Source organism: Lissotriton helveticus, chromosome 8, assembly GCF_964261635.1.
Source record: "Lissotriton helveticus chromosome 8, aLisHel1.1, whole genome shotgun sequence".
NCBI classification, from domain to species: domain Eukaryota; kingdom Metazoa; phylum Chordata; class Amphibia; order Caudata; family Salamandridae; genus Lissotriton; species Lissotriton helveticus.
In genome coordinates, this window is record NC_136069.1 from 450,104,989 (window position 1) to 450,130,875 (window position 25,887).

At 44.7% G+C, this 25,887-nt stretch overlaps 1 protein-coding gene across 1 annotated transcript in view; it reads left to right on the forward strand.

The window, feature by feature from the left end:
* The window catches only part of LRRC63 (leucine rich repeat containing 63), a 382,612-nt gene that overhangs the window by 321,036 nt on the left and 35,689 nt on the right, over positions 1–25,887 (forward strand). Inside the window, exon 11 of the mRNA XM_078656022.1 lies at positions 2,868–3,107. Coding sequence (XP_078512148.1) covers positions 2,868–3,107 — 240 coding nt within the window. The remainder of the gene's footprint in view (positions 1–2,867; positions 3,108–25,887) is intronic.

Here is a 25,887-nt window from a genome sequence, read left to right on the forward strand (position 1 = left end):
AATCCATTGTTCTCTAGGTAGGTTAGATTAAATGAATAAAAGCATATACACACATTTTGAAGGTCCTAAATATAAGCTCTTTAATTCTCTACTTTGTCCACCTTTAATATCAGAAATAGGCCTGGAGTACCTGAGCAGACTTATGAAGTGCACATTCCACTGAAAATGCAATATATTTCAACTCGTTTTCACTGTGTGTGACTGCACCAGTGGCCAAGGGCCTCATTCGGAAAAAAAGGAAGTCTAGTTGCAAAGACTTACACCTACATCTATATTTGCCCTCAATTTACTCATTTTTCAGAATTGACAATCCTACAGGGTTATCCTCAAAATAAATGAATTTCATAGAACTCAAAGTGTATGCTTTCTAGCCTACACTAGGAGTGCTGAATACTAACAAACAATCCACTGGTTTGGGGATGGTAATAAAGTGCAGTTTGCACATTTTGTAACCTCTTTCTCCAAAGGGATCACATTTTGTCCTGTGGAGAAAAGCCTTTTCATAGAACCGCATGAAAAGATAGTTTTTTTTAATTCTCTTTTACTCCCTGGTAACACAGGTACTTGTTATGCCGTGTTTTAATAAATACTCAGAAAGGTACAACTTTGTTGGTGTGCACCGTGATTTGCATGCATGTTATACCTGTCAGCCTTGATGTGGTTGTTCCCCAAGCTTTTTGCCTTACCCCCCCATTTTTGATGATCTTGATTTTGTTGGCCTTAGGACTGCGCTTTACTACTGTTACCTAGTGCTAAAGGGCATGTGCACAGTCCGTAAAACATGGTAACATAGGCTTACACCCTATTGGGTCATTTAATTTACTTATAAGTCTCTAATAGAGTTCTTCTTCATGTACCCAGGGCCTGTAAATTGAATACTACTAATGGGCCTTTACCACTCATGTGCCACCCACTTAAGCAGCCTCTTAGACATGTCTTGGGGTTTCCATTACAGCCTGTAAAGGTTCTAATCTGCCATTTCGACATGGCAAGATACACCTCTTGCCAGGCTTAAACCTTCATTTGTAATACATATGTCACCTCTAAGGAACCCCCTAAAGAGCCTTAGGGCAGGGTGCTGTGTATTTAAAAAGTTGAGCATGTACTTTTAACTTGTATATGTCCTGTTAGTGAAAAACTCTTAAATTAATTTTTTACTACTGCAAGGCCTACCTCTCGCATAGGATAACTTTGGGTTACCGTATTACATTTAAAATAACTTTCAATTGGGAGTAGGTAGGAATATCAAGTTTGATGTCTAAAGAGTTGTAATTTAAAACTCTCTTTAATGGTAAGGCCGGATTTTAAACCACAATTCTGAAAATTCCACTTTTAGAAAGTTTACATTTTCTTGTCCCAACCATTTGGTGCCTGCATCATGTATCCTGGGTCACATAAACAGGTGTAGCTGACTGTTGGTCTTTGTATATTGCTTCCAGACAGTGAGTCAAAGGGGGGCAAGGTGTTGGCGGGATGGGCTATCTCTGACTTGATGAGAGGGAGGAGCTGTCACCTACCGCACTTGCACATCACAAAGACTTTGCCCAGCACTCTCACAAAGTTTCTAACTCTTGTCTTTTGTGCCCCTTGACAACCTGGGGCGGAAAAATCGAGAACTTTCTCCTACTTCAAAACTGGCACCAAGTGTAAATATTGGACCCTCAGGCAAAACTCTTCAGTACACCCTGGCTATGGAAGACTCGGAAGGACTGCTGTGTTGCTCTTCTGCAAGTAGGACTGTTCCTACTGTGCTTCATAAACACTTTACTCATTGCCTTTAAATTAGGCTTGATTGCTTGTGTGCCAAACTTCCAGAGGGTTAAGTAAGGTAATTTGGGGTGGCTTGTGACTTCACCCTGGCAAGAATTGTGGTTGCTGCTTGAGTAGGCTTTCACCCCCACCCCCAACTAGTAACCCGATTTCCTACAATGCCCAACCTAAACATGCATATATGCCTCTTTTCTCATTACTTACTCGTGTGGAAAGGCTGCCTAAAAAGTTATCCTTTTACCATGGTTAAATAGATTTCCGCACAGCAATTCTGATTCTATGAGTCATCATTTCTGTTGTAGTTGTGGGATTCCATTTCCATTACACTAGTGCATGACACACGTGGCATACAATCATTGCCAATTGGACGCCATGTCAATATTATTGCTAATTTTATATAAACATTAAAAGAAAACTCTTGATGAGCACAACATTTGGTTCTGGGAGAATTGACTAAGGCCCTCTTTAAGTTGACTGATTTTTGTAAAAACGCCCAGATATCTTCAGTAAATTAAGCTTGAAAATTGCTAGTATTCAAAATTACACTGTACATGTAGATCAATTTGGCTTTATATCAACGTATTCCTATGAACTTCCCAAATATTCTGTGCCTGAAACCTCAAGACACATTTTACCACTTATGGGGAACTGTTTCTGTAGTTGATTCAGGTGATACACCTCTAAAGCTAAGGGTTGGTATATGCCCCATTGAATCCTTGAGGGATACAGCTACAGGTTTCCTTCGCTTTCGTCCGACCTCTCCTTGCCTCGCGTATTGCATCATTGTCTGGTGTTATCATTTGACTGGCTTTGACAAAATAGAATAAAATGGACGTTAACAGTTGTAGATTATATTCTCTGTACAGAGGTTGGGAGTGGGGGGCAAAGGTACTACGTGATGACACTCCCATACTGCCTTCTTTAGAGGTTCAGAATTGCAGCTCCACAGGGTATTTTTCCTAGCAAATGTAAATGTCCTTTCGAATTAACTTTATATATACAGATAGTATAGAAACACCTTTATGAAGTACAATAGTTGTGCAATGGGAAATATATAAGAAGCAGCTAGAAATGTATATTTATTTTCTAATTTACAGCTTACTGACATTTCTAAATGTAGAAGGTAATCAACTGCCTGCTCTTCCGTGTGGGGCTTTGAAGCTTCATTTGAAGCAGCTCAGAGTAAGCAATAATATGATGCATCCCTTGTTGTGGGATGAGAATAGCCGGATAAAACCTCAGAGACTGGTGGACCTGGCTGCCCTGTCTTTCTCCAGGAACAACTTATGGCAGTATTACAGCATAATCCCCAAGGATGCAGAAAACATTCTAAGCAAGTAAGTAATTGAAATGTATGATACTTCTAATTTGTACTCTGTATGCCAGCTGCCTTGTGGAATTCAGCATAAAATTCTATCATTCTATCGTGCGTTCAACGCCCTCTAGTATTAATTAAATAGTACACTGCAAAATTAAGAGTGAAAAGGTTGAATAACATCTTATTGTTGTTGGTCATATGGACTATAACATTAGCGCACTAAACCAGTATAATTTCATATGGCTTTGGTTTTCAGATCATGTGATTGTGGAGAGCCATTGAGCATCAGTGATTTCTTTTAAATATGGACTTAATACATTGGTGTTGCATGGAGGACCCTAATTATCTGTGATTTTGCATTCAAGACTCAATGAAGGAATCAAATATGTGGCACAACCAAAACTAGCCCTTTGTACAATTAACTGATTTCTGTGTTTGCCCCTAGGTCTATTTGATAATATGTCTATTTACCCCAGTGCCTTCCCTTTGCTTTGTTGTTGTTGTTTTCACCACTGCTACTCCTAGGTGGACTAGTCCAGGCATATGATGTGGATGGTTATATAATGTCCATTCATAATGATGGCACTCCACCGCTCCTGGGTGGGCTCCTCAGGCACATAGTCGAGCTGGTGGCGTTACGGCTGCTTCTTCGCTGCTCCTGGGTGGACTTCTCAGGGCATATGCTGTGACTGGCTGCATAGTGCCCATTCCTATATATTGCTCCTTGACGATCATGGGTGGAGTCCTCAGAGCCCATTTGTCTGGGCTGTTCCTTTGTCCCACCTTGGTAGACAACTCTGAACATATACTATAGCTGGTGGCATGGAGGATTCTTCGGAGCATATGCTGGATTATGGTCTGGGAGTCCTCTCAGGAACGTCAGAGAGCAAACCAGTCAGAATAGGCAATATAACTAGCCAGATTATATGCTCTTAGGATTCCACCTCCCTGTGGCTGAAGAGAATTCCATAGGAATGGGCATTATACAATATCCAAACTAAATGTTCTCTGAAGGCAACCGTGTAGCAGCAAAGATAGGGCCTGGGAGGATTCTCAGACAATAAACCATGGATGGGTGTGCACTGCCAGTTATAGCGAGTTGTTTCTCTATCGTTAATGGGTGGGCTCCTCTGACTGCAAACCATGGCTGTTTCTATGATACCCATTTTTATGGATTGCCCCCGCCACACTTGGGTGGACTTCCCTCAGCATATACTGTAGTTAGTTGTATAACGTCCGACTCTATGTCTTGATTATCCAGTATTTGGGTGTCTTTCATAGATTCACATGCCTGAATCATTCCCCGTCGTCGAGACGGGAGCCTCCGGTAAATAAAAAAGTAATGTCCTATAGACATACATAGAGAAAATAGGCCCAAGGGTCTCCCCTTAGTGGCCTTTCCTTGTCCTTATGTAAAAAGGACCAAACTCTTACAGTCAGCCAATCAGCTCCGACCTCCCTCTAGGACCTCCCTGGGAGGAGCCCCAGTCCCTCAGATTTTCTACCGCACGTTGTGCTAGGGAGTCTCCAGCTTGAGCTCTGCTCAAGATTACTTATAATCATCTAACTTTCTTCAAAAGTGATTCCTCGCTCTCAACCCTTCAAGGATTCTTCACTACACTGTTTTGCAGTAAGTGGCTTCTTTCCACAAACTTCTTCCATGTCGGAGTCACAGAAGAAAGCCCTGTTCAGGGCCTGCTCTTCCTGTGGGAAGAAGAGGATCCATGTGGATGATAAGCATGAGCTATGCTTGTACTGCCTTTACCCAGATCATGTCTCGGACAAGTGCAGGATCTGTAGGTCTTTCCCTAAAAAGACTGTGAGAGACAGGGAAGGACGCCTTCTCATCTGGCTGGACAGGCTGAAGGACAGAGACAATCTAGAATCTTCTGAGGGCAGTGTTTCCAAAAGCTCAGAAGTCTCTAAAAAGAGGCCTAGGGTATCTTCCCCGGGCCCCTCAGACACTCCTCCTACGAAGACAAAAAAGTCTTCAGAGGCAAGATCTACGTCATCTTCAGTGTCTGTTCAGGCTGATCACACCTTCAAAAGGCCTGCTCCATCGTCTACCAGACAGACCCACAAAACAACCTCTGTCACAACCACTGTGTCGACGACATCAGCGTCATCGCCTTCAGCGTCGACGACGACGACTACTTCCTCAACATCATCAGGTAGACCTGTTTCCTCTATTATATTACTGCAATCGTCGTCGACGACGAAGACCCTGTCGACGACGAGAACCACACCATCGACGACGGCATCGTCATTAACGAGCCCACCGTCGTCGAAGAACTCACAGACGTCGACGAAGACGTCGATGACGAAGACACCGTCGACGGCGGGCTCGCCGTCGACGAAGGTACCGACGACGACAACATCGTCATCGAAGTCGTTGACGACCAAGGTACAGTCGTCCACGCAGTCGACGACGACACCGTCGACGAAGGAACCGTCGACGAAGGGACCGTCGACGAAGGGACCGTCGACGAAGGGACCGTCGACGAAGGGACCGTCGACGAAGGAACCGTCGACGAAGGGACCGTCGACGTCGACGACGCCGACGACGAAGGAAGACTCGTCGTCGGAGATGGCATCGGAACCATGGAAAAAATCCGAACTGGTAGAGATGCCGACCCTCATGCTACCGCCGTCGACGACGCCCTCGACGTCGACAGGAACACATGCTGCGTCTAGCAAGTCTAGAAAAACGCAAATTACCCCGGAAACCACGTCTCCGAGCAAAGTGGAGATGCAACCACCTCACGACATCTTCCAAAGTGAGGAATCCGAAGAGGATGACCGCATGGGTCCAGCTACCTCCATCTCGGACCTCAACGTCAAGTGCCAAAGCACCGATGAGGAGCAGGAGGAGCTAACTTTTCAGGAACACTCCATCCACACTAGTGTCCGCACGGAGGTCACCCCCATGATATGCCTACCGGCGACTCTGGTCAATGACCTGCGGTTCCTTGTACAGGACTACAAGCAAAGATTCCCGGATGCGGACAGTGGTCATCAGACACCGGTAGACCATACGCAGCCTGAGAAAGCACAGTAAACACCAATCCCCATTTTAGAAGAATAAACATGAATCACCACAAATGTGAATGCAAATGTGAATGCAGAATCTAAAAGCATTTTCGTTTATTGCTCGGACTTTCGTGACCCACCAAAAATCAGCTTAAGACCTACCAGTGAGTCATGACCTACAGTTTGAAAAACACTGCTGTAGATAGTTGTATAATGTCCATTCCTATGGACTGCTCTTCTCCCGCTTTTAGGTTGACTCCACGGAGTATATACTATAGTTAATGGAAGATTATACCTCTCAATCCCAAGGGTAGCACCCTTAACGTCTAGGCAAGTCTCCTTTGTTCCATAGAACAATAGGATTAAAACGTTGTAATACTGGCCACTCCTAAGTTGATTGATATCCAGATGCAAGACCATGTCCATGTCTATTCTTAGATTTTTCACCTACACTTTTGCTTAGATTCAGCTACATATTTGCTGCTCCAGCTCTACTATATGATTAATTTCTGCCATACATGCTCAACACCAAAGTGCTTTCTATATAGATCACTCTGCATTCACACAGTTTTGTCATCCATCCATCCAAGCGCAACTGCCCCTATCTTTTACTTCTTATGGAATTCATGTACACCAATGAGTTTTGATAAAAGCATAAGTGTACAACTCCGGACCTCATGCATAATACCAAAACACTTCCCATAAACACTAGATGATGGACACATACTCTTCTATCTAAAGGTTTTACACCAAGTAGCGTGCTACCAGTTCGCAAGTGCCCACTGGTACAAGCACAATATAAATGTACATAAAGTACAATAGCATATCATTTGATTTTCGGCTCCCATGTCCCTACATGACCATATTTTTATTTCTCTAATGTACCAAATTTGCCTTCTCAAAGGTGTATATGGTTTTCGGTCTGCCTACAAATGTTTCCAAGAGTACAATTTCATTTTACAGAGGTGTAATTCTTATACTCCCCACTCGGCATCTGTCCTACTTCCTTCCACACCAGCTTACAAATGTGTTTCTCATCCGAGCCTTTGTGCCCTTTTTATGCATTTTTTTGTCAAAAAGATTTTACCAAAGGTGCTAGTAAACCAGAGTAATTTAATATGACTAAATCATGATTGCTTATACCATTGATACATATGATGCAGACCATATCAACTCAAAAGGGATGTATGACGGTACAACGCGTGCTTTTACAACGCGTACCGTTAGCATGCAGGTTTTACAACGCAAGTCATTACAACGACTTGCATTGGGGGGCGCTGGATAGTGGAATAGTTCATTTACTATTCCAACTCCAGTCCCCGTGGATAGTAGGGAAGGTGTTGGATAGTAAATTAAACTATTCCCTATCCTACAGCGCCCTCCAGCGCAAGTCGTTGTAACGACTTGCGTTGTAAAACCTGCGTGGTAATGGTACTGCGTTGTAAAAGTTTCGTCGTAAAGGATGTTTCCCACTCAAAAGAGCAACTCACCCAGAGAGCTAGCGATTTTGATTTCCATTAGAGGTAATAATTTCATGCTACTGTGAATGAAGGGCCAGACACCCCCACTTGCAGAGGGTTTCAAGTTGAGTAATATTGTGCCACAGTAAACAAAATGTTAAGTTATATTGTCTTTCTTCCTAATCATATAAGCTAGCGTTGTCAAGACAGATAAGAGGGATACTTTTCTAAGAGTCCAAAATGTTCTGAAAAATGGATCTCAGTCAGTCGATGGGTTGGAGACATCTGCAGATAATAAGGGCAATGGGTTTTCGCCAGTGCGTCTATTGCACTGATTCACACATGACTAATTTACCTTTATGCTAAAGGGTTTAATATATTGGAGAGTACAAAATGCTTTAAAAACTTTTCAGATGGCCAATACCAATATCTAATCACAGGCTACTCAGCATTTATATCCCAGTTTGACCTAGTTTATTGCTATTAATTGCTACTGTTTCAGGGCTTCTTAGAAAAAACCCAAAGTGGAATGTAAATGCCCCAAAGAAAAAAGTAAATATGGACAAGATTTCATAAAGCACTCCAAAATATCACTTCGAACTCTTATGACCCAATTGATGTCGTTTATTATCTGGGAGTAGATGCGACTTTCTCATTTCTTAGGTATGACTAGCTCTAGCCTTTGTGAGTCACCCATGCGCTTTCAAGGGTAATAAATGGCTGTAATTCACAACGCTCACAAACCATTTTTCCATGACTAAGAGTGTTTGTTACTCCTGGAAATTGCAAAACAACAGTTGATGGAAAGAATGCAGAACAATGTCATACATTCACCCCAGTACAGAGATCTGGGCCTAAATCATTAATTTTTTTGCACTCCACACCACCCCAGTTCAGACATGGCCATATGCAAATCAGTCTTGACCCTGTACCTCATGGGAACAGTCCACCCCAAACTGCTAAGCCATGTCTTTCCTGGACCGGAATCAAGCATCCTAGGACCGGTTTCTGGCCATCAGCCATCATCAGCCAGAATAGCTTGACTCCAGTGGTGTGGAGAGCACGGGACTCACGTCTGAGCATACCCGTCCCACTCGGGGTGACAAATGCAAAACAACAGTTGATGGACAGAATGCAGAACAATGTCATACATTCACCCCAGTACAGAGATCTGGGCCTAAATCCATCGTTTTTTTTTGCACTGCACACCACCGCAGTTCAGACATGGCCATATGCAAATTAGTCTTGACCCTGTGCCTCTTGGGAACAGTCCAGCCGGACTGCTAAGCCATGTCTTTCCTGGACCGGAATCAAGCATCCTAGGACGGGTTTCTGGCTATCAGCCGTCATCAGCCAGAATAGCTTGACTCCAGTGGTGTGGAGAGCACAGGACTCACGTCTGAGCATACCCGTCCCACTAGGGGTGACAAATGCAAAACAACAGTTGATGGACAGAATGCAGAACAATGTCATACATTCACCCCAGTACAGAGATCTGGGCCTAAATCCATCGTTCTTTTGCACTCCACACCACTAGAGTTCAGAACTGGGGTGGCTTGGTGAGCAAAATAACGATGGATTAAACCCAGATCTGTGACTGGGGGTGAATGTTTTGCCATTGTGCAACATTCCGTCCATCATCTTGTGTGTTTTGCTGTTCACCCTATGTGGGAAGGGTATGCCCAGACGTGGGTCCCGTGCTCACTAAGCCACTGGAGTCAAGCTATCCTGGCTGAAGACGGCTGATAGCCAGAAACCGGTCCTAGGATGCTTGATTCCGGTCCAGGGAAGACATGGCTTGGCATTTCGAACTGGACTGTTCCCATAAGGCACAGGGTCAAGACTGATTTGCATATGGCCATGTCTGAACTACGGTGGCTTGGTGAGCAAAATAACGATGGATTAAACCAGATCTGTGACTGGGGGTGAATGTTTTGCCATTGTGCAACATTCCGTCCATCATCTTGTGTGTTTTGCTGTTCACCCTATGTGGGAAGGGTATGTCCAGATGTGGGTCCCGTGCTCACTAAGCCACTGGAGTCAAGCTATCCTGGCTGAAGACGGCTGATAGCCAGAAACCGGTCCTAGGATGCTTGATTCCGGTCCAGGGAAGACATGGCTTGGCATTTCGGACTGGACTGTTCCCATGAGGCACAGGGTCAAGACTGATTTGCATATGGCCATGTCTGAACTGGGGTGGCTTGGTGAGCAACATAACGATGGATTAAACCCAGATCTGTGACTGGGGGGTGAATGTTTTGCCATTGTACAACATTCTGTCCATCATCTTGTGTGTTTTGCTGTTCACTCCTGGAAATTGATCAGATAGTCAGTCAAGTCAAATCAGCTTTATTCGGTGTAAAAAAAGTACATCCATAAAAGTATACTAAAAATACAATTAGGAATTTATACTTTACAATTTCATGCAAACTTAAAAAGCGTCCATATTGTTTATCACTCTATACATCATCTACAATATACGATGTTAAAAACAGACCTACATCATAAAATACCTAATGTGCAAATATTGTCTTATAACAGGCAATAGGGGTAATCTATAGTAATATAATAAAGAGAGAGTCCAAAACTTTGAGGCGGGTAATCTCAGAAACCACAGCACCAATCATAACACCCAATACAGCATTGGAAAGGACAGTTGCAGCAGATGGACATAGGCTATACAGCTGGCCACCATATACATTATAAGGGGGGAAAGAACGTTAGGGGAAAAGTAGTCCGTTGTGGGCGTTCTGCTGGAAAGCCATGGGCGTGTGCATGGGCGTGTGCATAGAGCGATAGGCGCGGCATGCTGGGACTGCCATCCCGATACGAGGGGTGGTTCCATTTACCATTTGGGCGTGTGCATAGAGCGATGGGCGAGGCCTGCTGGGACTACGAGGGGGCGTTGCATTTACCAATGGGCGCGGCCTGCTGGGACTACGAGGTGGCGTTGCATTTACCATCGTTGTGGGCGTTGGCCGTTGACGCGATGTGGGGCGTGTAATTTACGTCGGATGGAGCCGAGTCTTCCCAATACGAGTGGGCGTCATCCCAATACAAGTGGGCGTTGCACTTACCATTGTTGTGGGCGTTGCACGTTGACGCGATGTGGGGCGTCTAATTGCCGTTGGCTGGAGCGGTGCGTCAGGTGGAGCGCACAAACACGTTCGCGTCTGCAGTGGACACAAACGTTCCTATATTGCATTGAGGACACAGCTTCACAGTGGACGCATTCTTCTGCGGGGCCTGAGCTGGGTGATGGAGCGATTCAGAGTACGTTTTTAAAAAAACGCGGGGCCTGAGCTGGGTGATGGGGCGATTCAGAGTAAGTTTGAAAAAAACACGGGGCCTGAGCCGGGTGATGGGGCGATTCTGAGCAAGTTTAAAAAAAACGCGGGGCCTGAGCCCGGTGATGGGGCGATTCAGAGTAAGTTTTAAAAATAAATTGCCTTGCAAATTGAAAGCATTGCAGACATTCTATTTTAATCCCCGTACAACGTCGGGACGGGCTGCTAGTATCACATAAAGTGCAGTATGTTTACATAAAAATAAAGTGTAAACTGCAATATTTCATATGACTACTTAAAACAAGGTAGCAATTTGTGTCTAAATAACTTATTAACATAGCTGTATAGCATAGTAGAGACAGTGCTCCGATTTTTCATATATTAATGCATTCAGATGTGACAAAGCATTTCTTTTCCCGATTGCACGTGTATAAAATAAGTAACAGAATTAATAGTTTTTATGTTTTCAAGGCTACATAGAAGGTTGAAAGCTTGTTTATAATGAAAAAGCATATTGGTTAAAAAGAGTGGTTTTAAAAACAAGTTCCGGATATCCCTGTAAAACCTACTAAAAAGTATTGAATACAACGTGGACTGGGGGGGTCTTTCCATCACACGGACAGTTCGGGAGGTTATGAGACCACTTTTTCATATTTGGGAATGCTAATATGTAGTGTAAAGTACCAAATTTGAGCCTAGTTAAAAAAAATCTATAATGAAAGTTTTTTACCAGAATTAAATATATTGGAATCCCCAAATCAGAAAGTGATAATTTCGCCTGGAGTAACACACAACTACACTACTCACAGAAAAGCCATGTGAATTAGCCCCATGGTCATATTTTATTAAAGAACGAGGGCTAGCAAAGGGATGTGCAGTTTGGGCTTATTAGTGAAAATATATTGTCTGTCCATTGTAAGTGATGTTTCTCAAACAAAGGAGTAATCAACATTACTAGCATCCTTAAAGATGGTGCCCAAAAATACAATTTATTTGACACATGCCAACTTCACTTCCATTTAGGACAGCACAGTATCTGCTTTAATGCGAATGTAATCTAGATCCTAACAATCCCCTGCAAGCAATCATTATATGTATTTGGTGTGACGGATATAGTGTGAGAAATTGGGTTGTTGGTTGACTAGGATGAGAGCCCTGGTCAAACAACAACCACATTCCATGTCAGGGTGAGGTACAAGCCCAACCTAAATTAGCCTGTGCGCCACCCTCTGGTGGTGTGACACAAAGCAGACAGGCTTAACTTCGAGGCAATGTGTAAATATTTGTGCACCACTTTAAACAGCAAAACAATGTAAAACACCACAGAAAAAGAATCCCATACCAAGTTAGAAAGATAGAGTAAAACTTAATAAATTAAACAAGACCAAAACAACAAACATCCAATCAGTGGAACCGGAGTTATGAATTCGTAAATTATTAGCAAAAATTGAGCCAAAAACGCACAAAGCACCACCTCAGGATATCTGATCATTCTGGACCAGGTCGAAGTCACACTTTCAGGCCAACCATGATGGAGTGTAGGTCAAATACTGCCACCAGGTTAGGCCCACTGAAATTTACCTTCTCAAAGTCCATGCCACGAGTTCTGTTTTCATTGGAGGGGGCCACGGGTAGCAGGCAGAGCATTGTGGGAGGATGGTGGCATAGCGCAAAGAGCAGGCTCAGCATCGCGGGCGAGCACTCCTGGAGCTTTGTGTTGGCGGACCCTGCGGCAGTCAATGCCGCAGTGCAAATAGTCAGACTGACAGGGCATTGTGCTGAATCATGGTGCAAGCAGAGAGGTCTCGTGCAAACTGACCCATTCGTGAAGAACCCATAAACTTAATTTCAGATTGATGTGCCACGCCCAGGGTCCAGGACCTGAGGGTCTCCACTTGGAGAGGGGCGTCAGGAACTCACTTCAGCTGGGTCCAGTGGCTGGAGCAGGATGTTGGTGATTCTTTTATGTCCCCGAGGCTCTGATCAGGAAACCAACAGACTAGATGTTAGAGTCACTCTGGTGTCTTGGGCTCAAGATGAGGTTCCAGGTCTGGTTCTGGAAAAGGGGGGTGGTGATGGACAGAGTTTCTGAATGATGCAGAATACTCTTACCAAGTCAAGAGATCATGGTTTTAATCCATCACCGTTTTTTAGCTCACTGCACCATCCCAGCTCAGAACCTGGCTATATGCAAATTAGTCTGTTCCTGTCCCAGTGCATGATGGGAACAGGGCAAACCAAACTACCAAGCCAATTCTTATACTGGGAAGGAAACAAGCTTCCGGGGACCGGTTTCTGGCATCACAGCCTTCTTCGGCCCGGCTTGCTTGAATCCTGATGGTGCAATGAGCAAGGGACTCACGTCTGAGTATACCCTCCCACACATAGTGTGGATAAAACCGATTTTGGAAAAGGGGGGTGGTGATGGACAGAGTTTCTGAATGATGCAGAATACTCTTACCAAGTCAAGAGATCATGGTTTTAATCCATTACCGTTTTTTAGCTCACTGCACCATCCCAGCTCAGAACCTGGCTATATGCAAATTAGTCTGTTCCTGTCCCAGTGCATGATGGGAACAGGGCAAACCAAACTACCAAGCCAATTCTTATACTGGGAAGAAAACAAGCTTCCGGGGACCGGTTTCTGGCATCACAGCCTTCTTCGGCCCGGCTTGCTTGAATCCTGATGGTGCAATGAGCAAGGGACTCACTTCTGAGTATACCCTCCCACACATAGTGTGGATAAAACCGATTTTGGAAAAGGGGGGTGGTGATGAACAGAGTTTCTGAATGATGCAGAATACTCTTACCAAGTCAAGAGATCATGGTTTTAATCCATCACCGTTTTTTAGCTCACTGCACCATCCCAGCTCAGAACCTGGCTATATGCAAATTAGTCTATTCCTGTCCCAGTGCATGATGGGAACAGGGCAAACCAAACTACCAAGCCAATTCTTATACTGGGAAGGAAACAAGCTTCCGGGGACCGGTTTCTGGCATCACAGCCTTCTTCGGCCCGGCTTGCTTGAATCCTGATGGTGTAATGAGCAAGGGACTCACGTCTGAGTATACCCTCCCACACATAGTGTGGATAAAACCGATTTTGGAAAAGGGGGGTGGTGATGGACAGAGTTTCTGAATGATGCAGAATACTCTTACCAAGTCAAGAGATCATGGTTTTAATCCATCACCGTTTTTTAGCTCACTGCACCATCCCAGCTCAGAACCTGGCTATATGCAAATTAGTCTGTTACTGTCCCAGTGCATGATGGGAACAGGGCAAACCAAACTACCAAGCCAATTCTTATACTGGGAAGGAAACAAGCTTCCGGGGACCGGTTTCTGGCATCACAGCCTTCTTCGGCCCGGCTTGCTTGAATCCTGATGGTGCAATGAGCAAGGGACTCACGTCTGAGTATACCCTCCCACACATAGTGTGGATAAAACCGATTTTGGAAAAGGGGGGTGGTGATGGACAGAGTTTCTGAATGATGCAGAATACTCTTACCAAGTCAAGAGATCATGGTTTTAATCCATCACCGTTTTTTAGCTCACTGCACCATCCCAGCTCAGAACCTGGCTATATGCAAATTAGTCTGTTCCTGTCCCAGTGCATGATGGGAACAGGGCAAACCAAACTACCAAGCCAATTCTTATACTGGGAAGGAAACAAGCTTCCGGGGACCGGTTTCTGGCATCACAGCCTTCTTCGGCCCGGCTTGCTTGAATCCTGATGGTGCAATGAGCAAGGGACTCACGTCTGAGTATACCCTCCCACACATAGTGTGGATAAAACCGATTTTGGAAAAGGGGGGTGGTGATGGACAGAGTTTCTGAATGATGCAGAATACTCTTACCAAGTCAAGAGATCATGGTTTTAATCCATCACCGTTTTTTAGCTCACTGCACCATCCCAGCTCAGAACCTGGCTATATGCAAATTAGTCTGTTCCTGTCCCAGTGCATGATGGGAACAAGGCAAACCAAACTACCAAGCCAATTCTTATACTGGAAAGGAAACAAGCTTCCGGGGACCGGTTTCTGGCATCACAGCCTTCTTCGGCCCGGCTTGCTTGAATCCTGATGGTGCAATGAGCAAGGGACTCACGTCTGAGTATACCCTCCCACACATAGTGTGGATAAAACCGATTTTGGAAAAGGGGGTGGTGATGGACAGAGTTTCTGAATGATGCAGAATACTCTTACCAAGTCAAGAGATCATGGTTTTATTCCATCACCGTTTTTTAGCTCACTGCACCATCCCAGCTCAGAACCTGGCTATATGCAAATTAGTCTGTTCCTGTCCCAGTGCATGATGGGAACAGGGCAAACCAAACTACCAAGCCAATTCTTATACTGGGAAGGAAACAAGCTTCCGGGGACCGGTTTCTGGCATCACAGCCTTCTTCGGCCCGGCTTGCTTGAATCCTGATGGTGCAATGAGCAAGGGACTCACGTCTGAGTATACCCTCCCACACATAGTGTGGATAAAACCGATTTTGGAAAAGGGGGGTGGTGATGGACAGAGTTTCTGAATGATGCAGAATACTCTTACCAAGTCAAGAGATCATGGTTTTAATCCATCACCGTTTTTTAGCTCACTGCACCATCCCAGCTCAGAACCTGGCTATATGCAAATTAGTCTGTTCCTGTCCCAGTGCATGATGGGAACAGGGCAAACCAAACTACCAAGCCAATTCTTATACTGGGAAGGAAACAAGCTTCCGGGGACCGGTTTCTGGCATCACAGCCTTCTTCCGCCTGGCTTGCTTGAATCCTGATGGTGCAATGAGCAAACGCTCCGTCCATCATCCCCTTTTGTATCGCTTTGTTCGCCCTAAGTGTGGCAGGGTATGCTCAGACGTGAGTCCCTTGTTCACTTGGCCACAGGATTCAAGATAGCCTGGCTGATGAGGATTATGAATCCGAAACCGGTCCCAGGATGCTTGTTTCCGGTCCCGGGAAGACATGGCTTGGCAGTTCGGGCTGGACTGTTCCCACAAGGCACAGGGTCAGACTGATTTGCATATAGCCATGTCTGAACTGGGGTGGCTGAGTGAACTAAAGAATGGTGATGGATTAAACCCAGATCAGTTGACTGGGGGTGAGTGTTTGAATTGTTCAAACGCGCCGTCCATCATCCCCTTTTGTATCGCTTTGTTCGCCCTAAGTGTGGCAGGGTATGCTCAGACGTGAGTCCCTTGTTCACTTGGCCACTGGATTCAAGATAGCCTGGCTGATGAGGATTATGAATCCGAAACCGGTCCCAGGATGCTTGTTTCCGGTCCAGGGAAGACATGGCTTGGCAGTTCGGGCTGGACTGTTCCCACAAGGCACAGGGTCAGACTGATTTGCATATAGCCATGTCTGAACTGGGGTGGCTGAGTGAACTAAAGAATGGTGATGGATTAAACCCAGATCAGTTGACTGGGGGTGAGTGTTTGATTTGTTCAAACGCTCCGTCCATCATCCCCTTTTGTATCGCTTTGTTCGCCCTAAGTGTGGCAGGGTATGCTCAGACGTGAGTCCCTTGTTCACTTGGCCACTGGATTCAAGATAGCCTGGCTGATGAGGATTATGAATCCGAAACCGGTCCCAGGATGCTTGTTTCCGGTCCAGGGAAGACATGGCTTGGCAGTTCGGGCTGGACTGTTCCCACAAGGCACAGGGTCAGACTGATTTGCATATAGCCATGTCTGAACTGGGGTGGCTGAGTGAACTAAAGAATGGTGATGGATTAAACCCAGATCATTTGACTGGGGGTGAGTGTTTGATTTGTTCAAACGCTCCGTCCATCATCCCCTTTTGTATCGCTTTGTTCGCCCTAAGTGTGGCAGGGTATGCTCAGACGTGAGTCCCTTGTTCACTTGGCCACTGGATTCAAGATAGCCTGGCTGATGAGGATTATGAATCCGAAACCGGTCCCAGGACTCTTGTTTCCGGTCCAGGGAAGACATGGCTTGGCAGTTCGGGCTGGACTGTTCCCACAAGGCACAGGGTCAGACTGATTTGCATATAGCCATGTCTGAACTGGGGTGGCTGAGTGAACTAAAGAATGGTGATGGATTAAACCCAGATCAGTTGACTGGGGGTGAGTGTTTGATTTGTTCAAACGCTCCGTCCATCATCCCCTTTTGTATCGCTTTGTTCGCCCTAAGTGTGGCAGGGTATGCTCAGACGTGAGTCCCTTGTTCACTTGGCCACTGGATTCAAGATAGCCTGGCTGATGAGGATTATGAATCCGAAACCGGTCCCAGGATGCTTGTTTCCGGTCCAGGGAAGACATGGCTTGGCAGTTCGGGCTGGACTGTTCCCACAAGGCACAGGGTCAGACTGATTTGCATATAGCCATGTCTGAACTGGGGTGGCTGAGTGAACTAAAGAATGGTGATGGATTAAACCCAGATCATTTGACTGGGGGTGAGTGTTTGATTTGTTCAAACGCTCCGTCCATCATCCCCTTTTGTATCGCTTTGTTCGCCCTAAGTGTGGCAGGGTATGCTCAGACGTGAGTCCCTTGTTCACTTGGCCACTGGATTCAAGATAGCCTGGCTGATGAGGATTATGAATCCGAAACCGGTCCCAGGACTCTTGTTTCCGGTCCAGGGAAGACATGGCTTGGCAGTTCGGGCTGGACTGTTCCCACAAGGCACAGGGTCAGACTGATTTGCATATAGCCATGTCTGAACTGGGGTGGCTGAGTGAACTAAAGAATGGTGATGGATTAAACCCAGATCAGTTGACTGGGGGTGAGTGTTTGATTTGTTCAAACGCTCCGTCCATCATCCCCTTTTGTATCGCTTTGTTCGCCCTAAGTGTGGCAGGGTATGCTCAGACGTGAGTCCCTTGTTCACTTGGCCACTGGATTCAAGATAGCCTGGCTGATGAGGATTATGAATCCGAAACCGGTCCCAGGATGCTTGTTTCCGGTCCAGGGAAGACATGGCTTGGCAGTTCGGGCTGGACTGTTCCCACAAGGCACAGGGTCAGACTGATTTGCATATAGCCATGTCTGAACTGGGGTGGCTGAGTGAACTAAAGAATGGTGATGGATTAAACCCAGATCAGTTGACTGGGGGTGAGTGTTTGATTTGTTCAAACGCTCCGTCCATCATCCCCTTTTGCATCGCTCCAGGTCTGGTTCTTCCTCCCCTGGCAAGAGGACAGCAGGTCAGTGCAGCAGTTCCTTCGAGTTGCAGCCCAGCAGAGTGGCTATTCTTTCAGCAGCACAGCAGTCCTTCTTCCTTCAGAGTACCACCAGGTCCACAACTTTACTGAAGAGTTGGTGTCTGAGGTCCAGTATTTATAAACAGTTATGCCTTTAAAGTGGGTAATCTTATAGAAGCATACGTTTGAAGTGCACAAGTACCCTGCCTTCCCGTCCCTGACTGCAGACTAAGTACAGTGGGTATATAGCCATGTGTGTAGTCATAGACTTTTCAAGTTTAAGTGGAGCTAGGTCCAGCATCCCCCTCCCATTCTGCCACAATTGGCCCATGCAAGCACACATAAGCTCCCTATTGTGTGTGGCTGTCTAGGAGGAATAATCAAAGCCCACCTGTGAACCACATCCAGTCATGTGACCCAGAGACAGACTGCAGGCATCACATGGCTAAAGCAAGAAAACAGCAACTTTCTAAAAGTGTAATTTTCAAAATGTAATTTTAAAATCTGACTTCACCATAAGTTAGCATTTGAAATTATAATCCCAGAGACTCCAAACATGAACTGGGAACCTGCTCTAATTTACACTTATAAAATGTAATAAGGTAACTCTAACATTATTCTATGGGAGGCATAGGCCTTGCAGTAGTTAAAAATGAATGTAAAAGTTTTTCACTACCAGGACATGTAGAACTTAAAAGTACATGTCCTACTTTTTTAAATACATTTCACCCTGCCCTCTGGGCTGCCTGAGGCCTACCTTAGGAGTGACTTATAAGAATTAAAAAGGAAGGTTTGGTCTTTTCAAAAATCTTGCTTTGCCATTTTATTTTATTTTTACTGAGCAGAGCAGAGAACAAAAAACAACATAGCATTGGTCATCAGGAAGCAACAGCACTCATATATCCAAATTTGACGCACATATATCATATATACATTTAAGAACTGGAACCCTTCAAACCAAGATATACATAGCCTCAAATAAAGTGAAACAAAGAGTCCGGTACACCCTATATTCATAAGCATAAAGAAAGCAATTACACCTTCCACATCTTAAACTACCCTAAAGTGGCTAATGCCCATCAAGAATACGAGTAAAATCAGTCAGATTATCTGCAATTTTTTTTTGTGTGCAAAATCTTGGCATTATTACAGTATGAAACTTTTTCCCTTTAGTAGGGGTTTAACCTCATCACTGAGGCGCGAATTCCGCCGCAGTGCTGAACATTCCGATCACTGGCGTGGTCATGACGGCTCCCGGCCGTCATCAGCACACGCCCACCGTGACTCATGACGGCCGGGAGCTGTCATGAACATCGAAGAGGTTAAAGTGCAATGCATTAAAGTGCTTAATTTTCTAAAGTGCAAACGTGCTAAAGTGCTAAGATTCCTATAATAAAGCCAAATTGTCAAAGAACTTCCAAACCACTGGAAACCTTTTTTGTTGCACCAACTCGTTTAGCATATGCTTCCTCAAATCTCCTTATTCTTGCCATTTTATTTACCCATTTAGGGTAAGATGGAATCTCTTCCGACCTCCAATTTTGGAGAATTAACGAGCGTGCTACTGTAGAGCAGATGGATATATATGTCTCTTCAGCTTTGGTCAAATCTGACCTAACTTTAGAGAGTCCAAAGAGAGCCACTTCTGTCTCGACGTTGATCTTTTTTTAATTGACTGGCTCATTGCTAAAAAAATGTTTTTCCAAAAGGTTTCAAGCTTCGGGCATGTAAAAAACATATGAAGCCAGTCTCCCTTGCCTGGGGAGATACATCGAAAGCATTTTTTTTCCACTTCCGGATGACATTTATTGAGCTTTTTCGGAGTATAATAAGCCAGCCATCGTGCCAAGACGGCCATCCTTTTAAAATCAGCTGCTCTCAGGGCTCTGCTTCCTAGCTGGGCTATAGCCTGCCATTCCTGATAAGAGAAGGAACAATTTGTCTCCCGAGTTATTTTTCCCAAGAATCCATCAACCAAGGGAAGTGCCTTGTATTTGATAATTAAGGAATACCAATTTCCTGCTCCCTTTAATTTTACTTTAAATAGAGCATTAACCAGGGCGATTGAAGCCCCGCTTAACGGGAAATTATATTTTTTAATAAAGTTTGTGATCTGCATATATTCCAAGAACCCTGGCTTAATTTGGTTCCCTGCTCTACCTAGTACTCCTTCCCAGGAAATCACTGTATTACCAATGAAAAAATGGCCCAGATTCTCAAAGCCAATATCCTTCCATCTCCTAACATGACTTGAATGAATATGCAGGCCAAACCCCCTACATTCATCCAATTTCAAAAAGGCAAACCCAGACGAGTTTGCCTGTTTAAAAAACAACTGGAGTTGGTTGGAATAGTCACGAACAGCCTTATAGCCGGACTTTTTCGGTAGTTTAGATGTTTTTAAAAATTCTGGCATTTGTGTGCCAGCCTCATCAATCATTCTTTAAAAAAATATGTGTCCATCTGGTCATTGGGTTCCAATAGGCATGCCGTAAGATCTAATAACGCAGCCTCATAGTATGTGCGGATGTTTGGTAAGGCTAAACCCCCTTGATTTATCTCTAATTGTAGTATGGGCAGTTTAACCCTTGACGCCTTTTTATTCCAAACAAATTCCCTAAACATAGAGTTGATTTTCTTGAAATATTTAGCATTAATTTTTAAGGGTACATTAACAAACAAAAATATTAATAGTGGAAGAATTTTCATTTTTAGGAGTGCTACACAACCAATCAATGTCAGAGGCAGAAGGGACCATTTGTCCAGTAGGGTTTTAATTTTAATTCGCCCAGCTATATAGTTCAGCTTGAATAATTGATCTATGTGGCACGAGACGCTAATACCCAAGTATCTAATTGGCTCTTCTTTCAAGGCCTGAGTTCTTAAAATCGTGGGTAAACAGTCACAATTCAAGTTGAACACTAAAATCTCCGTTTTAGTGTTCAAATTTGCTAAATGCTAAAAGAGCTTCTTCCACGATCTGTTTATCCGGGCAAAGGTACATAATTATATCGTCTGCAAATAATTTTAACTTTGGCATCCCTTCGCATGTCGCTCTAATTAGGGGATTTCCGCGGATTCTTAGAGCAATGGGTTCAGTGAAAAAAGTGAAAAGAAGAGGTGACATCGGACACCCTTGTCTAGTACCGCAGTTTATTTCCACGATCCCTATTGAGCCTCCCTTAACTATCACCCTGGCTTGAGCTCCTTGGTAGATATTTTTCAACATATTTAAAACTTGAGCCGGAATGCCGAACTTACCTAAACCAAAAAAAAGTGCGTCCCAATTTACCAGGTCGAATGCTTTTTCGGCATTGTCCATGGTAATGAGGGTAGGTATTTTATTGTTGTCACATAATCAAGAGGTTGAATTAAAAATAGAGTATTTGTGGACATGTACCTTCCCGCTACGAACCCAGTTTGGTCACAGTGAATAAGCTCCTGGGCAATGGGAATAAAGCGCTGTGCCCAAATCTTCATTAATATTTAAAAAATCCACATTGAGAAGACTGATGGGCCTATACGAGTTAATATCTTTGCCATTTTTACCCTTTTTAACGCAACTAACCAATATGGATTCATTAACACCTTCGCTGCGGCGGCTATTCCGCCGCAGCGCTAAGCGGGCGGGGTGGCCGCGCGGTGCGCCCATGCTGGTGACGGAACCGCTCCGTCACCAGCCTCGGTTGAGCTGTGCTCATGACGGAGCGGTTCCGTCATGGCCCCGCCCACTCAATGGAATGCCCAGCGCAGGCGCGGCGAGCGGGCCATGACGGAACCGCTCCGTCATCCGCACAGCGCCACCGCAGCTGATGACGGAGCGGTTCCGTCATCAGCATCGAAGGAGTTAAAACTTGGGGGAACACAGCCTCCTTGAGTGATGTTGTTAAAAATGTTTACCCAAAAAGGGGTCGGCTCTTTGAATTTTTTTTTTATAAAACTCTATTGGAAAGCCGTCAGCACCGCAGGCTTTTGCTCCTGAAATAGACTTTATAACACCTTTAATTTCTTCTTCAGAAATGTCTAGCAGCAGCTGTTCGACCATAGGCCCTGAAAGAGTAGGAAGCTCGACCCCATCATAATTGTTGCTGATTTGACTTGCTCCAGCTTTATATCTAGTTGTGTATAACTGGGAGTAATGATCTAGAAAGACTTGAGCTATCTCCTCTTTACCCGTTAAAGACAATCTAGTTTTGGGGTCTATAATTTCTGTGATGGTGGCTGCCTCCTGTTTGGTTTTCGTGCTACCATCAAGCAGCTTGCCAACCATCTGACTCTCCTCATATACACACTGTAGGTAGGTTCTGGAGCTGGCAATCTCTTCCAGAGTAAAAAACTCCTTTAACTCATATTTGGCCCTGTCTAGCTTTGCTTTTGCATCCCCTATACCTGCAGACTGTGCATATCTAACTTTTGTTGCTTCTACTACGGCCTGCTGAAGTTTAAAAACATTATCTTTCCTCGATTTAACTAAAGAGGTGGATAGTGCAATCATTCGCCCACAAATGGCAGCCTTAAACGCCCCCCAAACTGAGACAATGTCTGCCGTATTCACATTGATCTTAAAAAATTCAACAATCCAATCTTTTGTATCAGCCACCCATTGATGGTCCTGCAAAAGGAGCCGATCCATCTGCCACCTGGATCTTGGCCTCCTGTTTACCCCAATGTCTATACTAAGTTTAATGAGAGAATGGTCTGAAAATGGATTAATATCTATATATGAGGTAATACAGCCCAGGGATTGTGATATTTAAAAAAAATCAATTCGAGAAGCCGTATGGAATGGTTCGAGTAGCATGAAAATTCCAATTTCGATGGATTGGCAACATGCCAGGGATCCATCAAAATATGCTCCTGTTTTAAAGCCTCAATCACCTTTTTAGTTTTTGGTTTGAGCTCTTTTTTATTTTTATCCGAGGTATCTTTCTTTAAATCCTGAATAAAATTAAAATCCCCTCCCAAAATTATTTTCCCGGGTACCCCCCTTAATAATTCACTAATTTTGCACAGGGCAGTGGTATCCTCCAAATTTGGGGCCGTTTAATTTAGCCTCATCCCATAGCCATCTCCCCTGTGGATCTCTCTTCACTTAGCCAAACTCCCATGGGAGACCCCTACAGAAATAAATTGCTACTCCTCGCTTAGCCAATCCTGCAGAAGCAAAAAAAGGCATGCAAATACATTCTTGGGAGAAATATTCTAGAAGAGTTAGTTTTTAAATGTGTCTCCTGTAAAAATAGTACTTGAGGTACAAAGGAAGCTAGCCTTCTAATTAAAGCTCCATAATTTTGTTTGCTCAAAATTCCATTTACGTTGAGCGAGAGAATACTACACTTACTCATCATTAACAATCCTATGTCTATAAGCCATACCAACTACATCAATACTTCGCATACTCCTGACCCTTATTCCAATCAAAGCCCTGCTACTGCTCATTTTACAAATGCTTTCACCCCCCCTCAAACCCTTCCCTCCTCCCTAATGTGGTCTCCTCTGGTCCCGTGAACCACATTTCCCCCTTTCCACTTTATGGGGTGCACTGTTCCTGCACCCTAGGTGAGCAACCCCAGCCCCCAAACCGAGAAAAGACTTGTGGATAAGAATGCAACCATTATTCATATTCGTAAGTCAAATCAAAACAATTTCATCTCACAGTAGAAATATCTCTCCGCAATTCCTGCGCTTCTTCTACCCGTGAGAGCATATGGAATTTGCCTTTAGCCAACACCCTTAGTTTTGATTGTTGAGCAATGGATGCCTGAGCCCCTAGTGCTTTGAATAAAAACAGGAGCTTGACAAATTCTTTGCGTCTATGGGCTGCCGTTGCTGACATGTCTGAGAAAATCCGACATTTGGTGCCCTCGTCAATAACAAATTGTTTCTGCTGAATTGCTCTAGTTTACACATCATCTTTGATTCTGTAATCAGCAAAATTAATTAGAATTGTACTGGGGTATTTGGAATTCGGGATAGGATGTGCCGGGACTCGATGTGCCCTGGTTATTGTAAGATACCCCGAGAAGTCAGGGAGTACTTTTTGCTAAATAAATGTTTCAACCCAACAAAGGGTGTTGGTACCATCTTTCCCTTCTGGCACTCCCACGATGCAAAGATTTGAGCGGCGTGAGTGATTTTCTAACTCCTCTACTTTTGACTCTAACGTGATCTTTTCCGCTGTCACCTCATTGATTTTCTGTATTGTAGAGCTCATCTGATCTTCCAATTGAGCTATTCTTGACTCTGCCTCCTCAAGCCTTGCGGGAGTGCCTGAGATCGATTCCTCGATTTTTTCGAGTCTGAGATGGAGAACGGCTATCTCATGTGCCTGGGACTTTTTCATTTCCCTGATCTCCTCCAATATAAGATTGAGCAAATCTTTCACTTCCATCTGCTGTGAATTGACCCTACAGGATGGCAAATCCGGATTTTCTTGTGGCTTTTCTTGCAAATTTTTATTCCCATTCTTGCTCGACTGATTTAGTGATACCTGGCTCTTCTCCAGGGATAGGCCAGACCGTTCCTGTACTCTCTGTGAGCTTTCTCGCTGTTGTTCAGGGCTATTTATTGCCAGGGAAGGTTGAAGTGGCAGATCTGCTCCGGCAGGTTTACTTACTGGGAGGGGTGGTGTACTCTCTTCTCTTTGATCAGATGGAACAGAGGGTGTTGGGGCTAGAGGTGAAACCTCTGCAGGTGGAGAGATATGCAGCCTTGCAAGGGAATCAATTGTTACAACCTCATCTCGTGTAGCAGGAGGTATTGCGGTTACCAGTGAAGGAGATGGAATTGCAGGGGACTTTATGAGCTGAGAGCTTGTTTGGGCGAATAACGGAAAGTCTTTACAATTTTTTGACTCAGCCTTATTGCTGGCTGGCATGGGAGGTTCGCTTGGTCCCTCATGTACTCCATCGGTTCATAGGCTGACATCCTCTTCTCCTTGTAATCCTTGTGGCTCCGTCAGCTCTTCCGTGGAGCTCTCAGAGCTTGAGATTGATCGGGAGCGATTAAGGCACCTGGGGCTGATGTCCCTTTAGCCATCGTTTAATGTTTTTTCGCTTTCAATCCTGTCGCAGCTGCCACCACATTCACTTTTTTTAAACAAACTTTATTGCCTTTTATATTGCTTACATTAAACACCTGTAAAGTAGAAGTGCACATTGGTCTTGAGCGGGCAATACAACCCATCGACCTGCTGATGCTGTCAATGTCTTCGTTGTGACCCATCAGCACATGGCAACTTGGAAGTTCACAGTATTCCCTTTAGCTATGTACTATGCACCTTAGATATACTTCCCTCCCCCGCTCCCGACAATAAGGCCTCAACAATAACTAAAACCCCCCTCCCCGCACTGCTGTCTCCCCTTGAGTATTGTTCAGATCAGTTAGTATGCTCCCTGGTATTCCAGGCGTGGATAGTGAAGGTGCGCCAGAGCCTTCCATTGTGACCCCCTTCTGCACCTGTGTGTGCTGGTGCTAGGCCCATTCTCACTTTTCTATTGGGGTATCCCATCTTAATCTGCTCCCTGGGGCTGCTCTGTGTATTGGTTTCTCTCTGGTGTGGAAGCCTCAGAGTTCCTGCCCAGTCTCATTAAGTCCGCCACTAGCCCTTCCCATGCCTGGGCTCTCTCCAGCTTGCCCACTCCCAGCCGTGCATTCCGAAGCAGGACCTTGCTCTCACAACCCATCCACTTCTCAATCTCACGTCTTCGCCAACATAAATGCCAAGTCCTGGAACCTGGATGTGGTTTTATTTTTAGCAGAGTGTGGGAATAAATGGAGCAGTATGTGGGCCGTGTACAGGGGACCACCTCTTCAGTCACCCTCCCTGTCACTTGTGTCACTTCTTGCCAGTAGTG